General features: G+C 46.9%; 1 protein-coding gene across 3 annotated transcripts; it reads left to right on the plus strand.

Annotated features, from left to right (window-relative positions):
* The first annotated feature begins 680 nt into the window (after positions 1–680).
* On the plus strand, positions 681–25,569 carry LOC143833924 (uncharacterized). Of its 3 annotated transcripts, XM_077330484.1 has the most exons (11): positions 681–855; positions 2,109–2,222; positions 5,363–5,520; positions 8,336–8,505; positions 10,629–10,917; positions 12,617–12,867; positions 18,284–18,369; positions 19,946–20,093; positions 22,196–22,475; positions 23,431–23,578; positions 25,362–25,569. In XM_077330484.1, the coding sequence occupies exons 2-8, from the start codon at positions 2,111–2,113 to the stop codon at positions 20,032–20,034; spliced, it is 1,155 nt and encodes a 384-aa protein (XP_077186599.1). In that variant the 5' UTR covers positions 681–855; positions 2,109–2,110; the 3' UTR covers positions 20,035–20,093; positions 22,196–22,475; positions 23,431–23,578; positions 25,362–25,569. The 3 variants fall into 3 exon arrangements, with proteins under 3 accessions (XP_077186599.1, XP_077186503.1, XP_077186413.1); XM_077330388.1 differs by lacking the exon at positions 22,196–22,475 and having other exon boundaries at positions 23,431–23,599; XM_077330298.1 differs by lacking the exon at positions 22,196–22,475.
* Positions 25,570–26,276: the final 707 nt, after the last annotated feature.

The following is a 26,276-nucleotide window of genomic DNA, read 5'->3' on the forward strand; positions in this document are numbered from 1 at the left end:
AAGAAGAAGAAGAAGAAGAAGAAGAAGAAGAAGAAGAAGAAGAGTTGGTTCTTATATGCCGCTTTTCCCTACCCGAAGGAGGCTCAAAGGGGCTTACAGTCTCCTTCCCTTTCCTCTCCCCACAACAGACACCCTGTGCGGTGGGTGAGGCTGAGAGAGCGCTGATATCACTGCCCAGTCAGAACAGTTTTATCAGTGCTGTGGCGAGCCCAAGGTCACCTAGCTGGCTGCATGTGAGGGAGCGCAGAATCGAACCCGGCATGCCAGATTAGAAGTCTGCACTCCTAACCACTACACCAAAGTGACTCCCCCTCCCCAACTGAAGGTGCGAATGGTGCCCATTGAGAAGGGTTGTGCTGGCAGAGACAGGGGGGTCTCAACAAAAGCTAGCGACGAACATCGGCACAACAGTGCTCCGTCAGGTGTCTGTTCCTGCTAACCCTGTCCTAGGATGTGTGACTTGAACAGGCTTTGACACCAGCCAGTCCCTGCCCATGCCACGTGAGGAATCCGTGCTCACACAAGAACAGCCTCACTGTTGCCCTTTGGCAGGGGAGACAGATACTGAAATATTGGTCTGCATCCATTGCAGGAGGCTTTTGCGTCATAATAAGTCCCAGAAAGATGTGATTCAGCTGCAGGGGAATGACATCACAATGCAGGTAATGGGGTTCATGATGCCCCCTCCACCTGCCTTGTGGCACCTGCTGTACACAATCCAGGCTGCCTGCGGCCCGACAAACATCCAGGGCTCCAAGACATCCCGGTCTTCCTGCCTTCTCTAAAACCGCAAAGCCAAAGAGGCACCAACCCATCGGGGTTTATTTGAAGGAAGACCTGACTTCCATCTCCCAGGTAAGTCCACAAAAGATGTAAAAAGAGAGACACACCCCTTGGATCAGAGGAAGGGCCCATCTCATCCAGCATTCTCTGGTTAAAGTGCCAAAGTTCCCAGATTGGAGGAAGAGGAAGAGGAAGAGGAAGAGGAAGAGGAAGAGGAAGAGGAAGAGGAAGAGGAAGAGGAAGAGGAAGAAGAAAGGTTTTATATCCCATTTTTAATTACCTGAAGGAGTCTCTAAGCAGCTTACAATCACCTTCCCTTCCTCTCCCCACAACAGACAAACTGTGTGGTAGGTGGGGCTGAAAGAGCTTTGAGAGAATTGCTCTGTGAGAACAGCTCTAACAGGCTGTGACTAGCCCAAGGTCACCCAGTTGGATGTATGCGAAGAAATGGGGACTCAAACCCGACTCTCCAGATTCAAAGCTGCCAGTCTTAAACACTACACCAAGCTGATTAGCTGTGATGGCTCAATGGGGCCTCCAGGTCTAGGAGATGTATACCTCTGAAGACTGGCAACTGAGGAACAAACAGAGGAGAATTCAATACTTCTTGGCCTTCACTAGTTACAGTTGCTCTGGTGAGTTTTGATGAATTTCAATTGAGAACATGTTTTCGCAGACCAGTTGGCAATCTTGAGGCAGCGGGCTAGGTAAGCCTCTTGCTACAACAGCGCCACCATGAGGGAGTGTCCCTTGAAGACTCTGCCTCCTAGAAACTCAGAAGCTCCAATCTCAGCTTTGCCAAGGGGCACTTGGCCTTCTCATTTTTAGGGAGGGAAGTAGCTTGCGACCCATTTCCCCCATCACCCTGCAAAAGAGGCCGTATGCCCCTTTCCCCAGCAATCCCTTGGCCATCAGTGGGCATTCTCTGCAGTCTCCTCTTGTTCTAAGGCAACAAGCACAAGCCAAAACCATTCACCCATGCTCTTTCTTCTCCCTTCTCCCATACACAAAACCATATCTCCGCTCGACTGGTGGTTCCATTTTCTTGCCCTAGCAATTGGCCTGAGCCACCGATTTTATTCTACATAGAATTATTATAAGAGCTCTGCAGGATCAGGCCAAAGATCCACCTAGTACTGTATCCTTCATCCTGGTCACTACCTCCATTTCTTCCCCATCTGTTTCACGGGTTACTCAACGGTAAAAAAAAGTTGAGAAAGGCTGATCTGAGGCAATGCTGATAAAGACATGTAGACATTCCTCGGTAAATCAGGCTGGATTAGAGTTCCGTTTCAGATAGATGCAATTTTTCCCTTCCTTCCCAGGCATGAGAGGGTTGACCTACACTCAGCTGAACACGGTCACTCGTGGCATAACAGTTCCTGGAGCAGGAGGAGATATTCATACAGTGCAACGAGCCTTCCTTCGACGATATGCAGGTATCGTATGAGGCCCGGGTAGGGTTGCCAGCTTTGAGTTGGGAAATATTTGGAGATTTTGGGGATGGAGCCTTGGGGAGGGCAGGGACCTCAGCAGGGTATGATACCGTAGATCCCACCCTCCAAAGCAGCCATTTTCTCCAGGGGCACTGACCGCTAGTGTCTCGAGAGCAGTAGTAACCAGGGAGGGGCTCTCCAGGCCCTACCTGGAGGCTGGCAACCCTAGGCCCATGCCTCATATGTTCTGTATGGAACATACACCTCAGCAGCTCCAAACATCTATGGGAGGGCAGGGTATAAATGAATAAGCAGAGCAACTTCACTGGTCCTTTAAGGCAGGGGTAGTCAACCTGTGGTCCTCCAGATGGCCATGGACTACAATTCCCATGAGCCCCTGCCAGAGGGTTCATGGGAATTTTAGTCCATGGACGTCTGGAGGACCACAGGTTGACTACCCCTGCTTTAAGGATCTTAAAAACTGATTTCTGTGCAGCAAACAGCACTTTTAGACATGCTTGTCTTGAACAGCAGGGGAAGAGCCATGAAGCTTGGATACCAAGGAAACTTTCATTCTGAAGTATGAATGAAACCAAGTATTTTTGTGCCCACACAGAAGGAGACAGGTTGAAATTCTACTAGCTTTGCACAAGCAGCTAAAGTCAGCTAAAGTCAATCCGTTATTACAGCTGTCGTGTGGGCCCACTAAAAAAGTCAGGCTGACAGTATGAATATATGAAATTTTGCCTAATGAATATCAGAACGTATGAGTTAAAGGTAACGTTCAGATCAGCAGATTACAGCTCCTAGCTAGTTTCCCTAAGCAAAAATGCAAAATGGGATACACAGTGTATTGCGGCTGTACAAAAGAAGAAAACCCACCGTGTCGTAACAACACAACTAAGAAAGGGTTTATACAATATGGAAAAGGTTTATCCAATGCTTTAAAACCACAAACACAACAGTGTAATACTCGGTAGTGTGTAACCGTAGGAACGCCACTGGAAATTCCAAATCCAAACAAGGAATTGGTAAAGCCTGCGTTTCACAGTCCTTCACACGTTTTAGGAGTAGTTACTGTAATAAAATCATGTCGATATTCACGAATGTTATCTAGAGGCCTGTAGGCCCTCGTGCAGAGCCTCTTGTGGCGCAGAGTGGTAAGGCAGCAGAAATGCTGTCTGAAGCTGTCTGTCCATGAAGTTGGGAGTTCAATCCCAGCAGCTGGCTCAAGGTTGACTCAGCCTTCCATCCTACGGAGGTCGGTAAAATGAGTAGCCAGCTTGCTGGGGGGTAAACGGTAATGACTGGGGAAGGCACTGGCAAACCACCTTGTATTGAGTCTGCCATGAAAACGCTAGAGGGCGTCACCCCAAGGGTCAGACATGACCCGGTGCTTGCACAGGGGATACCTTTACCTAGGCCCTCGTGCAGTAAAGTTTTTGGTCGTGGTCCACTGAGGAAGCCGTCCCAAGCAAAACGCAGGCTTTACCTGTTCCTCGTTTGGATTTGGAATTTCCAGTGGCATTCCTGCCGTTACACACTGCTGCAGGATTGCAACGTTATGTTTGTGCTTTTAAAGCATTAGATAAACTTTTCCCCTATTGTATAAACCCTTACTTAGTTTTCCCAGGCAGGCAGGTCAGGCCCAGGACCCACAAGTCAGCTCAGCATGGAACACGCTGTGTGCCACATAAACCCTTGGTTACAGGCAGGGCTTAATGGGCCCTCCTTTGAAAATGCACTGAAAATGAGACAACTGCATTATTAAACCATTAAAATAACTGAGCGAACATACAAGTAAACCAGCATGCTGCTGTTCTTGCGAAGCCTTGTGCGAGTGAAAAGAGGTGTGGGACAGAATTGGGTTTTCCTTGTGTGAAAGCTGGTGCTGCTGGTGGAAGCCACAAGTTGTGTCTGGCCCTGGGGCCAAGCAGGGTCCTTGCCTAGTATGAGCTAGCCAAAAAGATGCCAATGTCTACTTCATTGGGCTGGCACAGAAGACTGGACCAATTCATTGATGTCACTCCTTCAGAGTCATCTCCAGGTCCCATTTGGTCCTACTCATCAAGTTTGGAGGGACTACTCATCAAGTTTGCAGATAACACCAAATTGGGAGGACTGGCAAATACTCCAGAAGATAGAGACAGAGTTCAACGAGATCTGAACACAATGGAAAAATGGGCAAATGAGAACAAGATGCAATTTAATAAAGATACGTGTAAAGTTCTGCATCTGGGTCAGATAAATGAAAAGCATGCCTACTGGATGGGGGATACGCTTCTAGGTAACACTGTGTATGAACAAGACCTTGGGGTACTTGTGGATTGTAAACTAAACATGAGCAGGCAGTGTGATGCAGCGGTAAAAAAGGCAAATGCCATTTTGGGCTGTATCAACAGAGGCATCACATCAAAATCACAAGATGTCATAGTCCCATTGTATACGGCACTGGTCAGACCACACCTGGAATACTGTGTGCAGTTCTGGAGGCCTCACTTCAAGAAGGACGTAGATAAAATTGAAAGGGTACAGAGGAGAGCAACGAAGATGATCTGGGGCCAAGGGACCAGGCCCTATGAAGATAGGTTGAGGGACTTGGGAATGTTCAGCCTGGAGAAAAGGAGGTTGAGAGGGGACATGATAACCCTCTTTAAGTATTTGAAAGATTGTCACGGAGGAGGGCAGGATGCTGTTCCCATTGGCTGCAGAGGAAAGGACACACAGTAATGGGTTTAAACTACAAGTACAACGATATAGGCTAGATATCAGGAAAAAAACTTTCACAGTCAGAGTAGTTCAGCAGTGGAATAAGCTGCCTAAGGAGGTGGTGAGCTCCCCCTCACTGGCAGTCTTCAAGCAAAGGTTGGATACACACTTTTATTGGATGCTTTAGGATGGTTAGGGCTGATCCTGCGTAGAGCAGGGGGTTGGACTAGATGGCCTGTATGGCCCCTTCCAACTCTATGATTCTATGATTCTACTCCAAATTTTCCAGGCCAGACCCTGCTTAGCTGCTGAGATCTGATGAGGTTGGACTAGCCTAAAGCCAGTTTGGCTGCTATAGATACAGCCATGATCATGGTCTATTGGGAAGCCACGTTATTTGCCACTGACTTGGATCTGTGCCATTTTGCTTGCAGGTGGTTCCGTGGTGAGGTCTTCTCATGCAGCTAATCCCATCCATGATTTCACCTCTGTAAACCAGTATCCAGTTCAAAGAACTCTGCAACGGTATCTTGGAAATGGGGAATACCCCTTGTTTCAGTCTATTGCGATGTTTGAGAGCAGTTTTATCCAGGTAAGTGAAAAAGAGAAGAGGCTATCTCACAATTACATGTTGTGGTCTAGAACTTCATAGCTAGGAATTCTTATCACTGTAAGGATCAGTCTCCAGGAGGGACCTGGGAATCTCCAAACTACAGAGATCAATTCCTCTGAAGAAAACAGATGATTTGAAGGGTGTATTCTTTGGCATTGTGCCCCTTTGGGGTCCCTGTCCTCCCCAGGTTCCATTGTCAATCTCCAGAAATTTCCCAGCTTGGATCTGGCAACCCTATGGTGCCCACCCTCCAATGATGGCAACAACAGTGGCCCACCTGGGAAGGTCAGGTCAAATGGAACCTAAGGTAGGAGGTTTCAGGTGCTTATATACCAATGCCCAAAGAATGGACAATAAGGAACAGCTTGAGCTTCTCGTGAATGCTTCTTATTTTTGTGACCGAGGTAAGGAACCCTGCACCTCCTTATTGAACTGCATCTTGTTCTCATTGGCTCACATTTCCAGTGAGATCTGAATATGCAGGAGAAGTGAGCCAATTAGAACAAGATGCAATTCAATAAGGAGAAGTGCAAAGTTCTACGTCTGGGTCTCAAAAATGAGACACATGCATACTGGATAGGAGATACACTTCTGGGTAGCAGTTTGTGTGAACGAGATCTTGGGGTACTTCTGGGCTGTAAGCTAAATATGAGCAGTAGGCAGTAAAAAAGGTAAATGCAGAGGAGGACTCATCCCAGCTACCATCAGGTGCTATACAGAATCTGTGTGTCATTCCCACTCTGCAGACACTCCCTTGGTTACTGATCAAGTACTGGGCTCTGTTCAATAGTCTATCACCTGCAGAGCCCTTAATGTCACTTGGACCCACATGCCTGCAGGACCATTATGTTCTCTTGCGACAGTTTTTCTCATCTGAGCAAAAACCTTCTGAATATGCCCTTCTGCAAACAGGCAAAATGGGCAGCTGCTAATTCACGCACATTCTCTGCGGTGGTTCCCACATTACGGAATAGTCTGATGGAGGCTATTAGGAAGGCCTCTGCACTTCTAAAATGGGCAGACCAGAATTGCTCAGCAGGGGAGTCTTGTAGAAGCAGTCGAACAGGGGTGCAATGGATCAGCTCGGGAGGAGACCTCCCTTAGGAAAAATGTATTTCTTCCCATCCTTCAAATCCAGCCCTGCTTCATTATGTTGTCTGAGTACGAACCTTTGCCATTGGACTCAAATGTTCTAATCACACTTTGCAACCTGCTTACTAATTAACTAAATCGCTTTGCTTTATAAGGAATCTCTGCTGCCCAAATTAAATGTTCAAGTTGAAATGGATGGGCAGTTGCTTTCAAAAGTAGTTCTTAAGCCAATGCGTAATTTGTTAGTCGAATTTACTTCCACAAGATGGGGTGATGACCTTTGTGGAAGATGGCTTTAAAACACTTGGAGGAGAAGTCTGTCAAAGTCTGTGAGCCAAGAGGGAGGCCCATGTTCGGGGACAGTATGGTGGCCACTGCAGGAGGGAAGAAGTGAAGGTTAGCTCTTGCCTTATATGTCCTGATTGTGGGCTCCCTGGAGGCCTTTGGCCAGCCACTGTTGGAACTATAGCTAGATTTCAAGCACCGGAGCCCCTTAGAGATTTGAGGGATACAACTCTCAAGAGTCGGAACTCCCTTTGTCAGGAGTCTGGATTCTCAAATGTTTACACTCTTGTGGGTCACTAATAACCACCAGGAAGTGCTGACCTGACTGCTGGAGACAGGAAAGACTCCATAACTCTAGAACTACAAGATGTCATAGTCCCACTGTATACGGCACTGGTCAGACCACACCTGGAGTACTGGAGTACTGTGGAGTACTGGAGTACTATGAAGACAGGTTGAGGGACTTGGGAATGTTCAGCTTGGAGGAAAGGAGGTTGACAGGAGACATGATAGCCCTCTTTAAATATTTGAAAGATTGTCACTTGGAGGAGGGCAGGATGCTGTTCTCGTTGGCTGCAGAGGAAAGGACACGCAGTAATGGGTTTAAACTACAAGTACAATGATATAGGCTAGATATCAGGAAAACATTTTTCACTGCCTAAGGAGGTGGTGAGCTCCCCTCACTGGCAGTCTTCAAGCAAAGGCTGGATACACACTTTTCTTGGATGCTTTAGGATGCTTAGGGCTGATCCTGCGTTGAGCAGTGGGTTGTACTAGATGGCCTGTATAGCCCCTTCCAACTCTATGATTCTGTGATTCTGTGAACTACCCCACCTCCCTGGGTGGTATAATATTAGTTGGGGGGAATTAGAATGCTATGTTTTAACCTAAGTACCATGCTGTTTACCCATCCTGAGCTGTATTGGAAGAGTGGGCTAGAAAAATAAAGTTTTAGAAGGTTCTCCTGAACTCTGATCTAGCTGTTCTACTGCAGACACATCTGGCTACTCTCTGAAAAAGCCAGAAATGTAATACTGGGCAAGACCAACTCTTGGTTTCACCCAACAGGGTTCTTTTTAGGTTCTCCAGTAACTGAGCCATCTTGTCACCTGGGGATGGGGCCATGGCTCAGTGGCAGCACATCTGCTTTGCATGTCAAATGACTGCAGTTCCATCAATGACACCTCCAACTCAAAAGAATTTGGCAATAAGTGATGTCAAAAACCTTGCCATGAGACCCTGGAGAGTTGCTGCCAGACTCTCACCTTGACAGATCAGCTGTCTGACTCATCACAAAGTTGCTTCACATGCCCAGATTGCCACGCTAGAGACAGCCACCTTGTGTTGCTTGGTCCCTACAATGGGTCACCAAAAGCAATATGAGTAGTTTGCAGCACTTTGTTTTCTCTTCTTGAAGGTCACAAGGAAGGGCAAGCAAGTCTTTATCCACAACAACTGCAACCAGGCTATCGTGGGCATTGCTACTACGAACCCGAAACTGCCCTTGCCCAATATAATGTTCATCGCTCGTCCAGGTGTTGGCCGGGTCTCGTCAGAACAACACAGAGAAGAGCTGATGCTCACCAGGTGAGTTGGAGACATGTGCAGCAGCCATGGGATTGTACAGGGTGGAGTCTGCACAGAGTTTTTATTCCAATCCCAGGTCTATTCAGTCCCTGCCATCTCCATTTTGATTTTGTCTGATTTAAATTTTCCCTCTGCAACAAGCATGATTGATCCGGAGTGACCCTACCTTTATCCTGCAATATCCTGGAGTGGTTTTAACCCTCAATATTTGAAGAATAAGATTGAGAAAGTATGAGAAAGCATGAGGAGTTCCAGCTGCTTCGAATTTGTTCCTCAACTCCATGGTAGAGAAGCCCTGATTGGCCAAGACTGCCCAGGTGACAAGCTTGCCTTAAAGGGGAAGCCCCTAATTTCTCTCAGCAGAAGCTCCCAGAAGCCCTAACTTCTGTCAGTAGAGATTTGCCTCTTGTTTTTTTTCTCCCTCCTCTGCTGTCTACAATCCTCTCCCCCACACACACACCTTCAAGAAAACAAAGAAAACGGCTCCAGCTGTGCTTGGCTCCCCCTCCCCTTCTGAACTTCCCTAACCATGTTCAGAACACTTTTCTGTTTCAATGGGGGGGGGGAGAAAAAGACCCGACTTCAATTCTATTCAGCAGGATCCACAACGGAATAAACAAGTAAGTGCAGATTCAGCCCAGGACAATTCCTCTGCACTGAAGACACTTTAAGAAACAAGAAAACACGATGTGTAGGTGCTTGTAACCCTCAGCAAGAGACAGTTTTGCTCCTCTGCCCCATTAATTAGTCACTGAACAGCACATTATACGTTTGTGAAAAATAACCTTTGGTTCTCTATATTTTTCTTTCTGTTTTTAATGTCTTTACTATTAGGAGCTGGATCTCAGGACTCTGACCTGGTACACTGGATCTTATGACTCTCTTTGGCTGAGTCTTTCTCTCTTAAGAAGGACTTCCTCCCACAGAGAATGATTTTTTCTATTGGAGAAAGTTTTTCTTTGTTGAAGGAAGTCTCTTCTGTTGGAGGTAGGTTTGGTGGAAGAGAGTCCTAGGATCCAACCCTAGATGTAATATTTATTTGTTCATGCATTTTAAGGAGTGCTTTAATTGTTCTCCTTCCTTATAAAACAACAGTAGTTGATGGACCTGTGAAAATTTAATTCTGGGTGTATGGTGTGCAATACTTTTGGAACTGGCTACATAGTTTAGTTTTAATGGAAATAGGGTTGCCAATCTGTCCTTAGCACATTCCAAGAGGTTTTTAGGGCAGTGCCTGAGGAGGGTGGCGTTTCAGAGGATGTGATGTCGCATCTTCCATGCTGCTCTGGGAATTTCTCTAATCTTTATAGCAAAGACAATAGAGACTGGGGGAATACCTAAAGTATCATGGAAGATGTGACATCCATTCCAGGCGAAGATTTGGACATTGTGACAACACTTCTGGGCAATGCTCTATGCCTTCAACCATAGAAACAAGCAATTCCTAGAACGCCACCTTTGATGCTACTTTCCCCACCTCCATTTTTGATGGCTCTAATCATCAAGGGTTGGGGATTATCTGCCATCACTGAGCAAATGATGAGGCTAAATGGAAAAGGGGGGCAGGATGTAAGTAGGAAAGGTCCACTGGAGGCTGAGATAGCTAGCCAATGAAAAGGAAGAAGAGAGAAGAGTTGGTTTTTATACCCTGCTTTTCACTATGCTAAGGGGTCTCAAATTGACTCCCGATCACCTTCCCTTTCCTCTCCCCACAACAGACACCCTGTGAAGTAGGTCAGGCTGAGCCCTGATATTACTACTCTGTGAGAACAGCACTGTCCAGACTGTGACCAGCCCAAGGTCACCAAGCCAGCTGCTTGTGGAGGGGGAATGGACCAACCATGAGAAAGACAGCTGGGCTTGCACCTCCTTCTGAATAGAAACAGGCCCTGAACACAGCTCCTTGTGGCCAAATGGGCACCTCCCGTAATCTGAATTTCAATTGCTCTACAGGATGGAACATGGAAAGAGAGGAGAAGGGGGTTGGACTAGATGGCCTGTGTGGCGCCTTCCAACTCTGTGATTCTATGATTCTATGAGAAGGAGCTAGTTGTGAGGTGTGTTGGGCCTCATTTGGTTGCCCCAGGTGCACTGCATTTTCATCCTCTTGGCTTTCCTAACAGACTCATCCCTTTGAAGTTTGTGCGGATCTCCATCCACGACTCCAAGAAGAGGCTCATCAAGATCAAGCTGATCAACAGACGTTCTTATTACCTGCAGTTGTATTCCTCCACTGAGGATGTCAAGGCCTTGTTTGACTGCTGGCTGACGCTCATCCGTATCCTCCATCATCCACCACGGAACTACCTGCAGCCCTGCCCCAAATCCCGCACAATGGGAAAAAGCCTTCGTGTTCAAGTTGTCTCAAGCGAAATAGACACAAAACCAGATGAGGGCTTTTTAGAGAGAGAGGTAAGAGCCCAGGGCAAGCATCTGGGGAAACTGTTTTTCCACAGAGAGTTTTTCAAAATTTCCAATGGAAAAAATGAGAAATTTGGGAGAGCAGTAAAAACTATCAGATGTTTTACTGCCCGAAGAAGTAAAATGGGCTAAGATTGCTCAAGATGTAGCAGTATGCGGCTCTCATTTTAGTATTGAGTGTAGTTATATAATTTTGCTTTTAAAAAACGAAGGCAGTTGATAACTATTCCAATTCATACAGTTTTATATGCAAAGTAAGTAATGTCATTGAGTGGATCCCATTCTTTCTGGCTGGCTTGCTCCTAATCTTCCCTTCCTTCCCCTTCCTTCTCTTAATTGCTACTTTTGTCCCACAGTTTTCTGCCCATCTCCCCATCATCTAAAGGGAACCTGAACTAAGGGGAGGAACCAGACGCATGCCATTAACATGCTGAAGGGCATTTAGTGTCCACTTGTGACCAGCTGGTGCTTTCTAGTAGCTGCAGATGTCGGTCATCTTTCAGCTGGAGTCTTCCCCTCTTTATCCTCGCATTGTGGCATCTATTTCCCCCCCCCTCAATCTCCAAACTTCACCCCTCCTGGTATTGCCACTCCACCCACCCCCCAAAAGTGCTGTCCCTCTCAATGACTTTGTCATCTCCACTGCCTGACTGATATTTCTGCTCCGCTGCCTCCCCCTCCATCTCATATTCTATTTGCAAAGACTGAATTCTCATCTTTTTTCTACAGCCTTCCTTTCTCCATATCCTCCTCCAAGCCATTGACAAGGGCACCATGCCTCAACATCCTCTGTGACCTCTTCTCTGGACTTCGGCTCCCGCATGCTGTCAGTCATGAATTCATGTTGCATTTCCATTTATGGTCCCTTGATGGGGACCCTGCCTCATGCGCTGGTCACCACCAACCTTCACTGTCACAACCTCCTCCTGCCTGGTCACTCTTCCTGTCTTCCTCTCTTTCCCTTTATCCAGAACTGTGACACAGTTGTTCACCTGGCTGTCAGATGCCCTCCCTGGCTTCCTGTATGCTCCAGAATCCAACACAAACTCCTTGCTTTCAAAGCTTTCCCTCCGCTTATCTTGCTGCCCTCAGCTGAGAGTCAGAGTAGTGTAGTGGTTAAGAGAGGTGGCCTCTAATCTGGAGAATCGGGTGTGATTCCCCACTCCTCCACATACAGCTGGGTTGGGTGACCTTGGGCTAGTTGCAGTTCTCTTTGAGTTCTCTCGGCCCCTCCTACCTCACAGGGTATCTGTTGCCAGGAGAGGAATGTGTTTGTAAGTCATGTTGAGACTCCTTCCGGTAGGGAAAAGCAGGGTATAAAAAAATAGATTTTCTTCTCATGATCAGCTATATATCACACCCTGCTTTTCCAGGTCTACCACTCATCCAAAGGTCCACCACCCAAAACACGCCCCCCTCTCTTCCTTAGAACTCCTTTTCTGTAGGCACAGCCCCTCTGGCCTGCAGAAATGAAGCCTAGACATTCGGAAAAGGGGACTCTTGCATGTTCTTTCCCTGTTTACTCCCACTTACCCTCCTTTCTCCTTCTCTTGCTGTCCCTTTTCTCCTTCTCTTGGTATGTCAACTTTTAGATTTGGACATTCCTTAGGACATAAACCCTTCTTTTACCCTGTCATCCATATCAAAGGTGAGAGGTAAGCAAATGAGTAACATTAATCATTTCTTATAGGATGCTCCAGACTCCTGGGAGGACGAGATGGATTCTTTAACGCTAGAGATGGCTCCTTTGGAGAAGAAGTCAACCAAAGGATTGCTTCCAAGCCAGGAGACCATCATGGGAGAAGCTTACACACAATCAGAGGATCACATCATCCGCATGAGATCTAGGCTGCTGACCAGTAGCCGGCGGAGCCTAATCTCCGAACTGGAGAGCTTTGAGAGCTACAACATGAGCCTGACTTCAACACCAAAGATATCACAGTAAGCCCTGAGGGGAAGCATTTTTGTCTCCAAAACACATGTCACATTGATGGCAGGACAAAATGGCTACAGCCTGAATCATAGCATATGTACTGGTGGCTGTCCTCCAAGTGGTGACATATCACAGCATGGATGTCACCTCCTAGCAGCAAGTTGATCTTTTTTCGAAGATCCTGCCAAGTGGTAAGAATCTTAACAGGCATTAGCACCTGATTAGGAACCCGAAGGAGCAGGGAAAACTCTTACCACTTGGCAAGATGGCACAGAGAGCAGAAACACAAATAATCCAGGGTAAACTCTTTCATGCTGGGGTACTTTGGTCATCTGTATTGTGCTAGCAAGCTAAAGGTGCAGGTATGTATTGAAACGACCAGAGGCAGCTGGCTTATTCACTGGCAGTGTTATGCATCAGAACCTACCAGCTCAGGAAAAGGAGGAGAGCTCACTGCAGTCCTCTGGGGTTATTCTGGGCCTTGGAGGGCACAGCACCCCCAAGTGGGCTCCAGAGACATAGACCTTGTTGGAGTCCGAGATTCTGCTGACACAGGCTACCAGCCCCCATAATTAACCTTTCAGTCCTAGGAATGGTCAACCTGAGCACAGGCCATCCTTAGAGGGACCTCCCGTATGCTGAGCAGAAGCTATGCCCCCGAACCACAGCACCCTTCCCACTGTCCCCAGTAGATGAGATGCTGATGCAGTATCCGAATGTCCAGGGATACAGCATGAAGAGTGGGCGGCCAAGACTGCCGTAAAATCTCTCAGCAACCAGTTGCTACCTGGAAGCTGTAGATGGAACATTTAACAGCTGAGCTCTGTAGTCCCAATTCTCTCCTTTCTTAAGCACTCTTGGGCTTAGATCTTCCCCAGGCTGCCCTCTGCCTCCTAGACATCTCCATGCTCCTCCTTCCTTATGGTGGCAAGAGAGGGACAGTGTGGCGAGTTGCTAATTGCTTAGTGCCTGTCTGTTTCCCCACCATAGTTTCTGCAGCCAGTTGGATTGCAATGCTTTGGAGCAGGGGAAGGGGAAACATTCATTAGTTTTCAAGAGCTGCTGTGCCCAGGACTTGGGGTCAGAGCAGGAGGTTGGCCTTGGCAATTGATGCTCACACCTCAATGTTCCCTCCCGCTGCTCCATTGACAAGGGTTGCCCGAGCATGAAGAGAACGGGGCTGACTGAGAATGGATGGAACGAGGCACAAGATGATCAGAATGTCATGTGGAATCTAGACAGTCACTCTGTTGGTCGTACAAAGCAGTGGTGGGAGTGGCCAGGAAAGCTGCTTGGGGGTCTCTCTGCCGCGCAACTTCAGGGAACTGTCCTATGTGCTGAAATTCATATGCAGTGTCCTTTCTCTGCACAACTCACAATGCTAGTGTGGAACTTTCAGAGTTCAAATGCTCTGGGGTCACCTGAAAGACCAGCTTCTCCTACGATAATATTGTCCAAATGTTGAGATAATTTAAGAGTATTACTCCAGGTCCCCCCACTTTTGAAAGTCAGGTGAATTCCTGCAGGAGCCAAGGCTCCTCCCCTCTCCCCATGATTCTTTTCTACTTATGCAAACCCTTCTCCCCAAGAACTCTTTGCTTGGCCTCATCCATGCCTTCCATTAGGCACCAAGTAAAGTCTAGGTGGAGGACTCAGAGCACACGTGTTCCATGCAGAAGGCCCTAGCTGTTGGGAGAGGCTTTTCTCTTGAGACCTTGAAGAGCTATTGCCGATGACAGCATACAGTTCTGAGCTAGATAAACTAGTGGTTTGACTTGGTATGAAGAAGCTTGATATGTTCAGTTCCATTCTGTTCAACTTCCTCTTTGGTGGCCCGCAAATGTGTAAAATTTTGACGTTGTTTTATTAAGTTGCTCAATAATGACCTAATACGTAGTCATCATTAATGCTTCCATTTCTGTTCTGCTGGTTTTGTATTGTTTTGCAGTGGTTAAGAACAGCAGCTTCTAATCTGGTGATCTCGGTTTGATTCCCTGCTCCTAATCTGGGTTTGATTCCCCAGTTTGGTGTCGCGTTTAAGAGTGGTAGTTTCTAATCTGGCAAGCTGGGGTTGTTTTCCCGCTCCTCCACATGCAGCCAGCTGGGTGACTTCAAGCTAGTCACAGCCCTGATAGTGCTGTTCTCACAGAGCAATTTTGTTAAAGCTCTCTCATCCCCATCTACCTCACAGTGTGTCTGTTCTGTGGAGAGGAAGGAAAGGCAATTGTAGCCACTTTGAGAGTCCTTTGGGTAGTGGCAAGCCAGGTATAAAAGCCAACTCTTCTTCTTTTTATTTATTTATTTATTTATCATACTTATATACCGCCCTCCCCGGAGGCTCAGGGCGATTTTCTGTTCCTCTGTTTATATATTGCAAGGACTGTCTGTAGAAAGGAAGTCTGTAAATCTTGTATAAACTGAAGAAGAAGAAGAGTTGGTTCTTATATGCCGCTTTTCCCTACCCAAAGGAGGCTCAAAGCGGCTTACAATTGCCTTCTCTTTCCTCTCCCTCTAACAGACACCCTGTGAGGTGAGTGAGGCTGAGAGAACCCTGATATCACTGCTTGGTCAGAACAGTTTTATCAGTGCCGTGGCGAGCCCAAGGTCACCCAGCTGGTTGCATGTGGGGGAGCGCAGAATTGAACCTGGCATGCCAGATTAGAAGTCCACACTCCTAACCACTACACCAAACTGGCAGTGCAATCCCATGCAGAGCTGCTCCAATCTAAGCTGACAGATCTTGCTGGATTTAGAGTGCTAACTTTTGACATAGGATTTCATTGTAAATCACCTACATCTCCTTGGGACACAATGGTGCAAAGCTGATTTGGAGTCTGCAGGGGTTAGGTCTAGTAGAACCTGAGACATCATCAGCCTCTTCTCCAAACATTGGCTGAATGAGCTCCAATAAGCTTCAGCCACCACTTTTCGAAAGGGCTCTTGGGCAGATGCCGGCTGCCACGCAGGGAAGGTGGGAAGGGAGATTTAGGTTCCTTGGCTGGTCGAAGGCCGTTATCTTCTCTTTTTTATTTCAGTGCTCTTCATACTGCCTCATAGCTATCCTAATGTTCTCAAGGCAGTTTACCAGGAACTAAAAGAAACAAAGGAAAAAACCCTGCAGTGGGCAGAGAACGTTCCCACCAAACTCCTAAATCGATAAGACAAGCAACAATAGCACCATCCATACATTTGAACGGCAGCAGCTGTTAAGATTTAAACTAATTTAGTTTGGCGGTATTCAGAAGAGCAGAATATGAAAAGCATAATAAATTAAATTAGTAGCAATACAGCCTGTGTAATTAGAGGAAACAAAACTATCTAAAGACTAACCTATAAAAGACCAGGAGAATAAATGGAGTTACCAGGCACCTGGAACTTAAGTGGCAGGGAGGGAGTTCCACAAATGAGCACCATGGAAAAGGCCCCATCAATGGCCAGCCCACCTTGATCAGACAGCTTGCTATAGTGGAGAAAAGGAGGTTGAGAAAAGGAGGTCAAGAGGGGACATGATAGCCCTCTTTAAGTATTTGAAAGGTTGTCACTTGGAGGAGGGCAGGATGCTGCTTCTGTTGGCTGCAGAGGAAAGGACACGCAGTAAGGGGTTTAAACTACAAGTACAACGATATAGGCTAGATATCAGGAAAAAAATGTTCACAGTCAGAGTAGTTCAGCAGTGGAATAGGCTGCCTAAGGAGGTGGTGAGCTCCCCCTCACTGGCAGTCTTCAAGCAAAGGTTGGATACACACTTTTCTTGGATGCTTTAGGATGCTTTGGGCTGATCCTGCGTTGAGCAGGGGGTTGGACTAGATGGCCTGTATGGCCCCTTCCAACTCTATGATTCTGTAATTCTATGATTCTAGGAGCGTGGACTTCTAATTTGGTGAGCCGGGTTTGATTTCCCACTCCTCCACATGCAGCCAGCTGGGTAACCTTGGGCTCACCACAGCACTGATAAAGTTGTTCTGACTGAGCAGTGATATCAGGACTTCATCTACCTCACAGGGTGTCTGTTGTGGGGAAAGGAAAGGAAAGCCGATTTGTAAGCCGCTTTGAGACTCCTCCTGGTAGAGAAAAGTGGCCTATAAGAACCAACTCTTCTTCTTCATACTCAGCAGGGTTTGTGTACTGATTTTAGTGTTTTGCAGTCTCCAACAATGCAGTCTTAAGCAGAGTTACATCCTTCTATCAAAATCACTCCACTTCAGCAGGTGTAACTATGCTTAGAAATACACTGTAAGATGCTTCAGTCTGTTTTGGGTTTTTCAAGTGAGCTCCAGTGTTTTGAATGGTGCCTGGACAGGAACTCTCAGGGCCTTCAGGACCTGGTGAGAGGACTTCTTGCAGCTGTGTCAGCAGACTTAGTAACCTTGCTCCTGTTATTTGCACTAAAAGATATTCCCAAAATCTTAAAAACAAAAATCCAATTCAAATTCAAAAATCCAGTGACAACCACTATGATAAATTATGAAAGCCACCAATTTAGCCCAGTGGCTTAGCAAAACCAGCAACAATTCCATAAACGTGATGTCCCCACAGAAAAGGCCCTGGTCCCTTATGGCAGGGGTAGTCAACCTGTGGTCCTCCAAATGTCCATGGACTACAATTCCCATGAGCCCCTGCCAGCAGGGGCTCATGGGAATTGTAGTCCATGGACATCTGGAGGACCACAGGTTGACTGTCCCTGCCTTATGGGCACCAATTCTGCCCCAGTCAAGAAAAGAACTCAGAGCACAATGCATAGAATGACTTGTAGGGGATGAAGTGCACTCCAAGGCACTCTGGACTCAAACATCTGGGATGGTCAAAGGTCAGCTGCAGCACCTTGAATTTAGCCTGGTGCCAACTGGCATTCACCAGTGAAATATGACTGATGCCACTTGCGGCAGTTAATAATCTTTCTTCCAACTTTTGGACCTGCAGAATTTTCTGAACAGTCTTCAAAGGTCAGCCTATACAATATGTTATTGTAGTCCAATCTGTGATCTTACCAAGGCAGACAGTCCTTTGCATGTCATTCTAAGAGCACTGTGAGACAGAGTTGGATACAAATAGTTTCAAGTTTGAAAATCAGGGAACAACCCTGAACTTGAAATTAAGTCCTGTTTTATCCAATGAGCCTTACTCCCAGGAAAGCATTCATAGGACAGTGACCTTGAGCCTGTATGCCTCAAGGTTATACTGTCCGGAAGCCACTTATTTATTTATTTATTTTGTCTGAGCATTGACTAAAACCAACCTATGCCTGATTTTGGCCTGTGGATGATCTTGAAAAAAGCATGGTCATCTAGGAGCAGCAATCGCTCTGTAATAGCCACTTGATAAAGTTACCTTCTCTGAGTGTAAAAGTTAGCATGATCTACAGTGTTTTCTTGAATGTGGCCTTCAGGGGGTTACAACAACTGCTAATCTGTTTCCTCCCCCTAGGAGATACAGCACATTATCAGATGAGTTCTCAGACGACTCAGACTTAACTCTCAGCAGATGCTCCCTGCCACCCACACAGGTTCCAGGTGAGCACAAAACCTTCCCTCGGTTGCACATTTCTTTATACAAAATGGCTCTAAGTTGCATAAGGATCTTAAGGGCTGCTGTTTTGGGCCAGTCCATTGCAGGACTGGTACCTTGGCCATAAATCCAGCAGGAGGCTTGAGAATCACTGCCAGTGCCCCCTGGCATGCCCAGCCCTAAGACAGAAGGGGCCTCCACATTTGCAGTTGGCCGTGGGGCGGCGGCTGGTACTGCTGCAATGAACAGGTGGCCTGAGCTTGGTAGGCTTGGTAGGTATGAGCTGCCACCACCATGAATGGGACCTGCCTGGCAAGCAGCGCAGCAGCTGCTAACAAGCAGCCCCAGCTCCACAGAAGTCTGGGCGATATGCATCCCTCAACAGCTCAGAGGGATCTGGCCAGCTTGTTCACCTTGCTGCTTGTGCAGCCAGAGCATCGGCAGATCCTGCCCAGTTGACTGGGTGAGTTCCACCTGACCCTGCTACTCTGGCTACCAGAGTGTCTTGCATCTTCCTCCTTTCCTGGAGGGACTATAAGGTCTTGGCCAGCAGTCTACAGCCTTGCCATGGGTGTTAATCAAAGGATGATGCAATCAGGGTGCAACCCTTTATGCAGGGGACTGAGAATGAAATAGTTATCCTATACTCTTGAGTCCTCTAGGTGGGAAGTTGGTCTCCTGTTGGATCTTCTACCTGTTTAGTGTTTAGATTTACCCTGATGTGCTTGGCATCCAAGTAATATTAGGGGCTGGGAGATATGACAGTGGGACAAGAGTTGTCCTTTGAAGAGTACAGAGATGCAGGAATGCTCAGAGCCAGTCTCCAAGCCACCCCTAGGAAAGAAGGTGAACAAACCCTTCAACTCCCTTCCTCTTTGTCATGAATGCGGTGTAATGCCAGACTGGTTAAATACAAGAGTGATGCCCTGTGGGATGTTTCTTGACAAGGTGGCTTCAGTCTGGCCTACTTGACCAACACCTGGTTGGGAGGTGTTGAGGTGGATTCTCTTGCTCAGCTGATCCTCCTCCCCAGTTACTTGGTCTTTCATCAGTTTGAGAGGGCAGTTGTTGAACAGCTTCAGGTCTTTTTCAATGAGACTTCCACACTTGACCAATTCCAGTCTGGCTTCAGGGCTGTTTTGGGGACACAGATAGTCCCTGTAACTCTTCTGAATGAATATGGAATATGACTGACGATTATATTTATGTATTGGCTGCATGCCTGCTTACTTGGTTTATATAATAAAAACTGGAGAGCAGGAAGGAAGTGGGCAGGTGAGCAGCTGGAAAGGCGAAGGGTGTCTTGGATCGCTCAACCAGCCAGAAAATCTGGGGAAAAGAGCTACACAGATCATTGTCACCATGTAAAGGCAACCAAGGAAAAGAGTCCGAGTGTAACGTAATGGCTGCTCTGAGTCTGGAACTGGGTGGGGTGGGGTAGGGATGCATTAAAGGGCACTATTTTAAAACAACGTTCTGGCTTTCCCTGCAGGGTACAACAACCAAGGAATAAGGGCAATGTCAGCTCTTTGTGCCTCTTCATTCTCTCTCACGTGTCTGTGTTTGTGTTTGTGTTTCCAGAAAAAGGAGAAAGCAGTGACGTTAATATCGTCACCATCTTTTCCATTGTCTCCAAACATGCTGACACAGGAGACTGCTGCAAAAGCTGATCACGGATGAGGAAGTACCTAGGACTGATGGTGCTAGAGGCCAAAAAACGGAGCCAAAGGTGCGAGTAAGAAAGCCCTTGCTCGATTCCGTTCTGTACAGGTATCGGGGAGGGGGAGGGGCCAGCCTCCAGGCAGGGTGAGCTCCAGACTACCAAGATAGATTCCCCTAGATGAAATGGTAGCTTCAGAAGGTGGACTCTACACCATGACATTCCTGCTAGAGATGCCAGGCTCCAGATGGGACCTGGGGAACCCCCAAAATTACAGCTCACCTCCAGACTACAGAGATCAGTTCCCTGGGAGAAAATGGAGGTTTTGGAGGGTGGACTCTATGGCTTTATGCCCCACTGAAGACTCTGGCCTCCCAAGACTCTTTCCCGAGAGCCAGCTTGGTATAGCGGATAGGAGTGCAGCAGACTTCTAATCAGGCAAGCCAGATTTGATTCCCTGCTCCTCCCCCACATGCAGCCAGCTGGGTGACCTTGGGCTCACCACGGCGCTGATAAAGCTGTTCTGACCGAGCAGTAATATCAGGGCTCTCTCAGCCTCACCTCCCTCACAAGGGGTCTGTTCTGGGGAGAGGAAAGGGAAGGCAATTGGAAGCCACTTTGAGACTCCTTCAGGGAGTGAAAAGCGGCATATAAGAACCAACTCTTCTTCTTCGTCCCCAAACCTCCAAGAGTTTCCCAACTTGGATCTGGCAATTCTGCCCCCCCCATCCCCCACGGGTATCCAGCAAGGATTTGGCATACCCTAATTTCTGCTGAGTTCCCTCCACATTCATCAAAATATCCAGGAATTTCCAAACCCAGAGTTGGCAACAGCACCCCCAAATAGCACGGTGTTTCCCCAGACTGGGTAGGCAGCCTTAGCTGTGAGGAGGGAATTAGGAGGCAGAATGCCAGGGGCCCTGGTTGCTCAGGTTGCTGGCAAGGCACTGCTGCTGCATGGCCACACGTTCAGTGGCCCCTTGACTGCAGTGGGAAGGAAGAATGTGGCTTCCGGGCAATCACTTTCAGGCAAGCCTGCCTCCAGAGGGTGGCTGTGAAGCTAAAACGGCCAGGAAGTGATCTTGAACGTTGCTCTGAGCTTCTGGGAGGAAGGGTGGGCTAAATTGTGAGGAGGGGGACAGTAAAAGGAAAATCTATGGTGTCCCTAGCCTGTTTGTGCAAACCACAAGCCCTGTGATTTGATTTGGCATGAGGCTGAGGACGGGCCTGGGTGGGGTGGAGACGAACAGAGGAAACATCTCCTGGAAGTCTGTGGTGGCACTCGATGGTAAGGAAAGGAGGAAACAGTGGTGAAAATAAAATCAGAATTCAGTTACACCTTTAAGACCAACAAATATCAAGGTATGCTCGGGGGTCGCATAATACGACCCACAAGCACGCTTTGAATAAATCTTGGTCTTAAAGGTGTTACTGGGCTCTGATTTTATTATGCTACTTCAGACCAACACAGCTACTCATTTGAATCTATCCTAGTGGAGACCTCAGTCACACTGGTCCATTTTGACCGATGTGTTCATGTCCTCTCTTTTGTTTGTTATTTTTCTGAGGAAACAGAGGCATATCCATTTATCAAATCTGTTTGTTCCGCCTCTTATTTCACTTAGTTCAGTTACTACTTTGTTATGCCATTGGTTGCATTAAGCTACTCCATGTTGTCAATATTTAACTTTTAGGTTCCTGGCTCGGTTTTTTTGTTTTGTTTTGTTTTTCATTTCATTAAGTAACCAATCTACTAGTGTCACCGTCTCAGATCAGCTTCCATCAGGGGCCATTCTGTTCATCTGATGCAAGCAAAATAGCAGTCTTGTGGCTTTTTAAGAGAGATAGTGTGATATGTGGGCTTCCCTCACAGTTTTTCTTCAGGGAGAAACTTGCAAATGGTGCCACGGGTAAGGAAGTGGAGAAAGAAGCCAAGCTGCAGCATAAACCCAGTGCAGGAATGCCCTTCCAGTGTGGCAAACGCTTTTGTGAACTAAAACCAAATAATTATTACCTTCAGATGACCAAAATATAGATATAGATTGCTTCCACAGTTTTTTCCTAATGGAGACCAGCACACACATCTCTGCCCCCAGTGCAATACAGGCTTCTACATGGTGAGCACAACTCAGCTTTCTCCATTTCTTGAACATTTCCTTTTTCTTCCTTAGCTCCTCCTGAAGTTCTCTGCTCATCCAAATAGGAGGAAGTTCTCTGTACACCCAAACAGGATGAAATTCTCTGTTCATCCAAACAGGATGAAGTTTTCTGTTCATCCAAACAGGCTTCTTGGATTCCTTACCATGTTTCCATCTTGCTAGAATAGTCGTGGTTTGAGCATGCAATAGCTCTTGTTTAATTCAACTCCAAGACAGCGTGAATAAGGAGTGAATAAGGAGTGGGCCAGGAAAAGGAGGCTGGATCTGTAAAAATGAAAACGAGAGCATCCAGGCAAGTGCAATGTCCAGGGGAATGTGTCAATACAGACTGGTATCCCCATACCTATGTGAGCCTGTGGCCAGTATTATACTATTAATATATATAAGGACTTGTCACTGATGAAAGAACTGAAAACGGAGATTACCTGGATTCCGTTTTGACAAAAGTCCTAGAGAATAAAGAAACAAGGAAAACTACAAAAATAGGACATTTTTCTTTATTTATCATATTGCCAGTGGATAGGTCTGTTTCTCTCTGTTTGCTTTAATTATTAGACCGTCCTTCTTATACTTTTGTATGAAGTGCAATGTCCATGCCTAGGCTTCAAAACCACTAGAGCCCACTTTCCCAACTGGTCATTCTTTGCTTTCTGGAGCTAAACATGGACAATATCGACAGCCAGCCTGACATCATGTAGCTGAAGCACACGATCCCCAGGCTCCCAACGGGAGGGTGGTATGAACATACTAGACCTGAAAGCCACAAAGAAGGCCATTGTGAAGGCTGTCCGGAAGAGGGGAACTTCATACCTAGATGTACAAACCCTGGACAACTGCCAAAGTAAGTGGCCTGGCAGCCAAAAAGAAATAGGGAGTCATGGGTCAATTCAGGGGGTCAATGAGCACAGGTCCTACCAATCCCTTAATATGCAGTAACATGAAATGCCTGACAAGTGAATGTTAATGGTGTGAGCTGAAAAGTCAGCCTGGACCACTGACCTTGGGCTTTTTTGGATGTGTAGAGAGGCAGCTTTTAAACATTAAACAAAATAGACTATAGTCCATAAAAGTTGATGTGACAATACATCCGTCAGGTGTCACAAGGCTCCCTTTTGTTTCTCCCCCGTACCTGATGTGCTTGGATTCAGTAAAGAACCTCTAGCAGAAAATGTTCATGATCTCCACGTGTCACATCCTGACACTTCCAGTCCGCCAGAATGCAAGAATCTTGTCTTTCTCTCCTCCAGCCGACTGCCTCCTTCAAAGCAGGAAATCCAACAGGGGAAAGAGGACTTGGTTTGTTTCATTCAAAACACCTAAGAAGATTGGAACTTGGAAGGAACATTCCAAGGATAAAAGGGAAAGAAATACCAGGAATAATAGAAGACTGCACAAGTAAGGGTTCAAAAAGAAAATGTGAGCCTTTTTGAAAAAGGAAATGTTTTACCTTCACTGTTTTCTTGCATAGAATGTCAGCCGATTCCTGTCAGCTAGATTCAAAAGTAATATATTTCAGTTTAGTGATTACCTGCCTCTATTCTCACCTGGATAGCCCTCTCTTCTCAGATCTGGAAAGCTAAGCCCTGGTTAGTTGGGTGGGAGACCACCAAGGGGTGCTCTGCAGAGGCTGGCCATGGCAAACTCCCTCTGAATGTCTCTTGCCTTGAAAACCCCTATGGGGTTGCCACAAATGGGGCTACAATGGCAAGGAAGAACAGCATATTTGGCAGTCTCATGAAGGAGAACTTTTAAATATGTAGATTACTCTGTGCGGTATTTTGGGCTCGTCGTAGTCCAATAGCAAAAGGCAAGTCTAATTTCCCTAAAAGGTAAAGGTATCCCCTGTGCAAGCACTGGGTCATGTCTGACCCTTGGGGTGATGCTCTCTATTGTTTTCATGGCAGACTCAATACAGGGTGGTTTGCCAGTGCTTTCCCCAGTCATTACCATTTACCCCCCAGCAAGCTGGGTACTCATTTTACTGACCTCGGAAGGATGGAAGGCTGAGTCAACCTTGAGCCGGCTGCTGGGATCGAACTCCCAGCCTCATGGGCAGACAGCTTCAGACAGCATTTCTGCTGCCTTAACACCCTGCGCCACAAGAGGCTCTTAATTTTCCTAACTGGCAATATATACATCAGTAACTCCTTACGCCTAAGCTGCACATGTAGCAGCTCTCGCACATCCCAATTTCACATTTGATTGCTTAACCAGAAGCCAGATATCCAAGGGGAGCTCAGAGGCAGATACTTGGCACAACACAGTAGCCCTTTTCAGACATTCTGTGAAGATTCAAGGAGGTGGCAGGTTACAGTGGATGAGTGATTGGGATGTGAGTGTTCTGCATACTGCAGGGGGTTGGACTAGATGACCCATGAGGTCCCTTCCAACTCTATGATTCTAACCCACCAACTGCCCACAAATACCCTCAACATGCCCAGTTGCTGTGCTGTGTGAATAGGGGCCACATTTATCATATGCATGACCCTAAAAACTTCAGGGGTCAGTTTGTGCACGGTGGAGCTGTACCTTCCACGATACTTACACCCATTTCTCCTGTTCACACATCAGGAGGATCTACACAGGATGTGCATGTGCCTGCAACATCTGCAATGTGCCAGTCATGTGCATGTTCTGTGAATTTGCTTGTGTGTAGCTGGCTGTCACTCCTGGAGCAGCCATGTCTCCTTATGCTGCAATCCTAAAGATCCTTTTCCGGGAGTAAGTCCCACTGAATAGAATCACAGAATCATAGAGTTGGAAGGGGCCATACAGGCCATCTAGTCCAACCCCCTGCTCAACGCAGCATCCTAAAGCATCCAAGAAAAGTGTGTATCCAACCTTTGCTTGAAGACTGCCAGTGAGGGGGAGCTCACCACCTCCTTAGGCAGCCTACTCCACTGCTGAACTACTCTGACTGTGAAACATTTTTCCTGATATCTAGCCTATATCGTTGTACTTGTAGTTTAAACCCCTTACTGCGTGTCCTCTCCCCTGCAGCCAATGGGAACAGCATCCTGCCCTCCTCCAAGTGACAACCTTTCAAATACTTAAAGAGCGCTATCATGTCCCCTCTCAACCTCCTTTTCTCCAGGCTGAAGAAATAATATGGATCTGACTTCTCAGTAGGTCCACATAGGATCCCTCCATTAAAGTGCTTTTCTGTTTTCTTCTACAGGTGATGAAGCAGTTTGGAGGGGTGTGAAATGACAGGAAGGGAAAGGACTGAGCTGGCCACCATGGGGCATCCCATTCCTACTCTTGACTGCAATTGGTCGGTTTTTAGCCAAAATATCCAGAATATGAGAAAGGAATGTGTGGAGTTTGGTTCTGGAGGTGTGGAACAAACAGTTTAAAAAGCATTGTGATTGAAGTGATGTAAAGAACTCCATCATGATCTGATCTCTTTTAGTGCAGTCTATCGTGGCTACATGCTGAAACGACCCTTTCAGTGGGCTGGTCTGCGAGCAGGATCCCCTACCTCACGTCTCAATGCTTTAAGCACCCCCGTCCCTGCACGTGTGCACACACACCTTCAATTAACCTAGGTCCCACCTCTGAGCCCCTGCTTACAACCTCATTAGCAATGAAGCCAATAGGTAATTGAGTTGTCGGTTTAATTGGATGGGGGGGGGAGAAATCACCCGGCTCTCCTTTTCCAGCACATTGAGCATAAAGAGGCAATCAGATGGGCTTAAGGTCTATTGTATTAGCAAGATGAGCGGGTGATGGGAATGGCACCAATTAATATTTCTGCCCATTCAGCAGGAATGAGACAGTGGCAAGTATATTTCGCTCTCCTGCCTCTTGTCAGTCCAATTTAATGCCAAGACAGGTGCAACATCTCAAGGATGGAAGAAGCAGTTTTGAGGCATGTGGGCTGCTGTCAAGACTTCAGAGTGCACAGCTATTTTCACACTTGACCATTAACAGAACTAGGAGGAGGGCCTATAAAGACCCCAGGGCACACTCGGTCACCAAGGATTGATGCTCTTTCCGGAAATCTTTGCTGTAAGGCCATCTGGAAGCCTCAAAATGACTTGCTTTCTCTGCAGGGCTGCCAATGAAATAATAAGAAGTATTAAAGACTTCT

This window comes from Paroedura picta, chromosome 1 (genome assembly GCF_049243985.1).
Source record: "Paroedura picta isolate Pp20150507F chromosome 1, Ppicta_v3.0, whole genome shotgun sequence".
NCBI classification, from domain to species: Eukaryota; Metazoa; Chordata; class Lepidosauria; order Squamata; family Gekkonidae; genus Paroedura; species Paroedura picta.